Source organism: Coregonus clupeaformis, chromosome 17, assembly GCF_020615455.1.
Source record: "Coregonus clupeaformis isolate EN_2021a chromosome 17, ASM2061545v1, whole genome shotgun sequence".
Lineage (NCBI taxonomy): Eukaryota > Metazoa > Chordata > Actinopteri > Salmoniformes > Salmonidae > Coregonus > Coregonus clupeaformis.
In genome coordinates, this window is record NC_059208.1 from 28,713,377 (window position 1) to 28,718,224 (window position 4,848).

Below are 4,848 nucleotides of genomic sequence, written 5' to 3' on the forward strand. Positions count from 1 at the left end.
AGGCTCATTCTTATTATACCTCAGTGGTCAGGCTAGGCCACTGTGCTTCTTCTCAACATACATTATTTGGTGGGAAGTGGAAATTCCAACCGGATGCTTCAGATTTATACAACTGGTGAAACATCTGGTTCCTTGTTCTATGGTTTCCACTAGTTACCAACTGGTTCTATGGTTTCCACTAGTTACCAAAGCCACAAATCAAAATTGGTTTAGGTACAAGGTTAGCAGTGTGGTTAAGGTTTAAAACCACATTTTTGAGAAATTGTAGAAATAGGTTCCGTGTGGCTCCGTTGGTAGAGCATTCGATTCCCACGGGGGACCCTTACAAAAATGCATGCGTTCACTACTGTATAGGAGTGTGCTAAATGACGTTTGACTTTGTGGCTGTGGTAACTAGTGACGACCTTGTTCTATCTGTGGTGGAACGTTGCGGACATAACCAGGAAGTGCAGCGTATTATGGCGTCAACAAAGGAAAGCGAAGCTGTGTTTGCCCTTCTACCACTGAGCATTTACGAGTTACAAAATAATTCACCTTTGCTGTGTTGTTCTCATTTACAAAGACTAGGCTACTAGCAGCTCAAAACAGTAGCTAGCTAGTTGACTGCAACAGTAAGTAGAGTTTGCTGCCTTTAATATAATCCTATAACGAGGCTCTGCTTATGTCTGAGGGGGTTGGTAGCAACATGAATGCTAATGTCATATTGAAGGATTAGCTGACAACGTCACGAAAACGATACGCAGGCTTCAATGGAGCAGAACTCCATGTGTTGTGATTCAGTATGGCCAAATAGCTAGCAACAATTACAAGAAGCTGCCGTGTGGGGAATCGTAAATGGCTCGTTTCGGATCGTTTTATCTTGTTCTTGATACCATGTATTGTTTTGAGGTGTTTTGACTGTTGCAACGTTATCTATGCTAATATGTCTAAAACAACTGTAACGATGTATTTGAGAGACAAGTTCTTATTGTGCAAATGTATTTATGTTTTCAGTAAACATTGGAGACGAAATATAGTTTACATGTTGTCAACAATTTAAGACAACCCCGTCTGTTTTTCCCTAGTTGTGCACGCTTCGGTTTTGTTGCTAAACAACCAACCCGTCTATAGGCCTATTATTACTGGTAGGTCAAATCAAATCAAACTTTATTTGTCACATGCGTCGAATACAACCGGTGTAGACCTTACCGTGAAATGCTTACTTGCAAGTCCTTAACCAACAATGCAGTTAAGAAAATATTTACCAAATAAACTAAAGTAAAACAAATAATAAAAAGTAACACAATAAAATAACAATAACGAGGCTATATACAGGGGGTACTGGTACCGAGTCAATGTGCGGGGGTACAGGTTAGTCGAGGTAATTGACAGTATGAAACATTTATGCACTCACTAACTGTAAGTCGCTCTGGATAAGAGCGTCTGCTAAATGACTAAAATGTAATTTGTACATGTAGGTAGGGGTAAAGTGACTATGCATAGATAATAAACAGCGGGTTTCAGCAGTGTAAAAACAAATGGGGGGGGGGGGGGGTCAATGTAAATAGGAAGGGTGGCCATTTGATTAATTGTTCAGCAGTCTTATGGCTTGGGGGTAGAAGCTGTTAAGCAGCCTTTTGGTCTTAGACTTGGCGCTTCGGTACCGCTTGTCGTAACAGTCTATGACTTGGGTGACTGGAGTCTTTGACAATTTTTTGGCCTTTCCTCTGACCACCTGGGGGCGGCTCGTCAGGAAGTCCAGAATCCAGTTGCAGAGGGAGGTGTTTAGTCCCAGGGTCCTTAGCTTAGTAATGAGCTTTGTGGGCACTATGGTGTTGAACGCTGAGCTGTCGTCAATGAACAGCATTCTCACATAGGTGTTCCTTTTGTCTAGGTGGGAAAAGGCAGTGTGGAGTGCGATTGAGATTGTGTCATCTGTGAATCTGTTGGGGCGGTATGCGAATTGGAGTGGGTCTAGGGTATCCGGGTTACTGGTAGGTTGACTGTTAGAAACGTATGCAGTTACATTGATTGTTCATACAGACTTGTGGTTTCTTCAATTACCCAATAATTGGTCTTACTTATAGTGTTGGATGGTTTATTAGTATGATCCCTGCCTGGTATAGCTCTCTAAGGGTGATTGTCAATAAAACCTGGTCTTTTCCCCACAGAATTCAAATGAAGAAGCACTCTAGTCAACAAGATGAAGAGCAAACCTGGGAAAAAGCAACACAACAAAACCAAGAGGACTAAACACCATCGAGACCCCATCAAAACAGAGTGTGGAACACAGTCAGATGATGTTGACTGCAATAGAGAAGAACTAGACGTTAGCCAAGCACCCTACATCACTAAAGGGGTTTGTATCAGCTCCATCCAAATCAAAGAGGAACCAGCAGACTTTGAACAGCAGGGAATTGGCGAGGAACATAGCCATTCTGATCCTTCCTTCCAGAAGAAGCACATAAAACATCAAAATACATCCAATCCTATGACCCGGTGTAGCCAGATATCAAGGAGTCCAGTGGTGATGCTAACAAGATTGTCTAATGTAAGAAGAGTTAGTGGTCTTTCCAAACATGTGACAGTTAGTAACTAGACAATAGTATTTATACTTTTGGTTAATGCATAATGTGGTTTCTTCATCTTTCTAATCCATAAGGTGGTGGTTAAGACTCTTCTGCGAGACACTAAAGTGTGTTTGGTGAAGGAAGAAAACCCAGACGAGACAGATGGAGGTAGGGCATAGTTCATACATCCAGTCCACCCTCAACACTGCATTTGAAATGGATGATGGGATTACTTGAACAGTACTTGAACATTAATTTAGCAAACTTTGAAATTGACATTTAGCAAAGTGTTTTATTGTTGAATGAGGAAATGTAGCAAATCACAACTATGTTCTGTTCCCTCTCTCTCCTCCCATCACTCTCTTCTCCCCTCTTTCTACCATCCTTTCACTGCTCTGTCCCTCTCCCTCAGTCTCTTCTTCTCAGTTCTTTCCTTGTCCACACTGCACCATCTCCTTCACTGACTGTTACTTCCTGGAGAACCACATCAAGACCAAACACCAGAAGCAGTACCTAGCTTTGTTCAAAAGCCACGTCTCAACGAGTAAAACCGTGTACACCCCCACACACAGCTGTCCCCACTGTAGCTGCATGTTCCATACCCCACGGCAGCTACACATCCACATCCGTCAGGCCCACACCCCTGCCCCTCTAAGGAAACTCCACCCCTGCCCGTATTGTGCCCGCAGCTTCCAGTACATAGCCAGACTGCATACTCACTGCAAGGTTTGGCACAAAATGTCTGTTGCTTTCACCGATGGATACCTCAGTTGCGCTGACTGTGGAAAGAGCTTCAAGAATTCCTGGGGACTGGGGCCTCACCAGTGTCACAAGCCTGAGGACACTAAGCCTGAGGATGGCCCTGTCTGTCTGAACATCGGCATGCCATGCTCAGAGTGTGGCAAAAGCTGCTCTAGTCCTCAGAATCTGCGCATTCACATGCGCACACACACCGGCGAGAAGCCTTACGTCTGCAAGGAGTGTGGCAAGAGCTTCTCAGAAGCCAGCAGTCATTGCAAACACATGATGATACACTCGGGGGTCAAGCCATTCAAATGCCAGGACTGCGGAAAGGATTTTGCCCGGATGTGGCACCTCCGAGTTCACATGACCGTTCACTCTGGCGAGAAGCCTTTATCCTGCCCAAAATGTGACAGGCGGTTTGCATACAGGGATTCTCTGAAGCTTCACCTGCGCACGCACTCAGGGGAGAGACCTTTCAAATGTACTGTGTGTGGTAAAGACTTTGCTGACAAAGGTTATCTTAAAACTCATCTCAAGATCCACAACAATGAAAGGAACTACCATTGTGGGGTTTGTGGGCTGAAGTTCATAAACATTGCTGCGTTGAAAACCCATCAGCGCACACACACCGGGGAGAGGCCTTTCCATTGCACAGTGTGTGACAAGACATTTTTCCGACACGCACACCTGAAGAACCACCAGCGCACTCACACAGGTGAGAGACCATACACCTGTACTGAGTGCAGCAAAAGCTTCACTCAATCTGGAGATCTCACAAAACACATACGCACCCACACTGGAGAGAAGCCGTATGAATGTTCTGTCTGCCACGGATGCTATACCTCTTCAGGGGATCTGGGCAAACACATGAGGATCCACAATAACTTACGACCATATCACTGCCAGGAGTGTGAAAAAAGCTTCCGCATGGCCGGCCACCTTAAAACTCACATGAGGACCCACACTGGGGAGAGACCATACTCCTGCCCCCGCTGCCATCGCACCTTTGCTCGCGCCCATCACCTCTCCGGTCACCTGCCTAGATGTTGCTGAATGACTAGATTATTTATATTTATATACAGTCTAATATCTTTTACTGTTGTTGTAGTTATTTAACAAGGGAACAGTGATGTACAGAAGATGGTTTTGTGCCCGACTCTGAACTGGTAATGCCAATAAATGGTAATGAAATAAAGGCCTCTATAGTCTGTGAAAGATGGCACGCCTGTTGTGTGGTTCTGGTGTTTTTTGTGAATGTTGTTTTTTCTTTGAGCTGAAATAAGAGAGTCATATCACATACATTTCAGTCTCCCAGTATTCTATTGGTAAGACACCATTGGCCTGCACTGGCTGGTTTTGATATTACTGCATGTCGTACGTTTCATATTACAATATGCAAGCTATTGAAGAGAATTGATTCAAGAATTTAGGCTATTTGTCTCTGAAATCCCAGACCTAGGGCAACATTGTTAGTGTGGGAGTCAACCTGTCTGCCTAGGGAGAATCAGGACAGTAAATAAAAGGGTATGCCCTATCCTCTTTACAACTGTTGCTT

At 44.2% G+C, this 4,848-nt stretch overlaps 1 protein-coding gene across 1 annotated transcript; it reads left to right on the top strand.

The window, feature by feature from the left end:
* Positions 1–413: 413 nt before the first annotated feature.
* On the top strand, positions 414–4,290 carry LOC121586175 (gastrula zinc finger protein XlCGF57.1; the record flags this gene model as incomplete). The annotated part of the gene is given in 4 exon segments (XM_041902690.2): positions 414–611; positions 2,151–2,530; positions 2,642–2,717; positions 2,962–4,290. Coding segments are annotated over 3 exon segments (1,753 nt in total), but the record flags the coding sequence as incomplete, so codon positions are not given.
* Between the last annotated feature and the right edge of the window lie 558 nt (positions 4,291–4,848).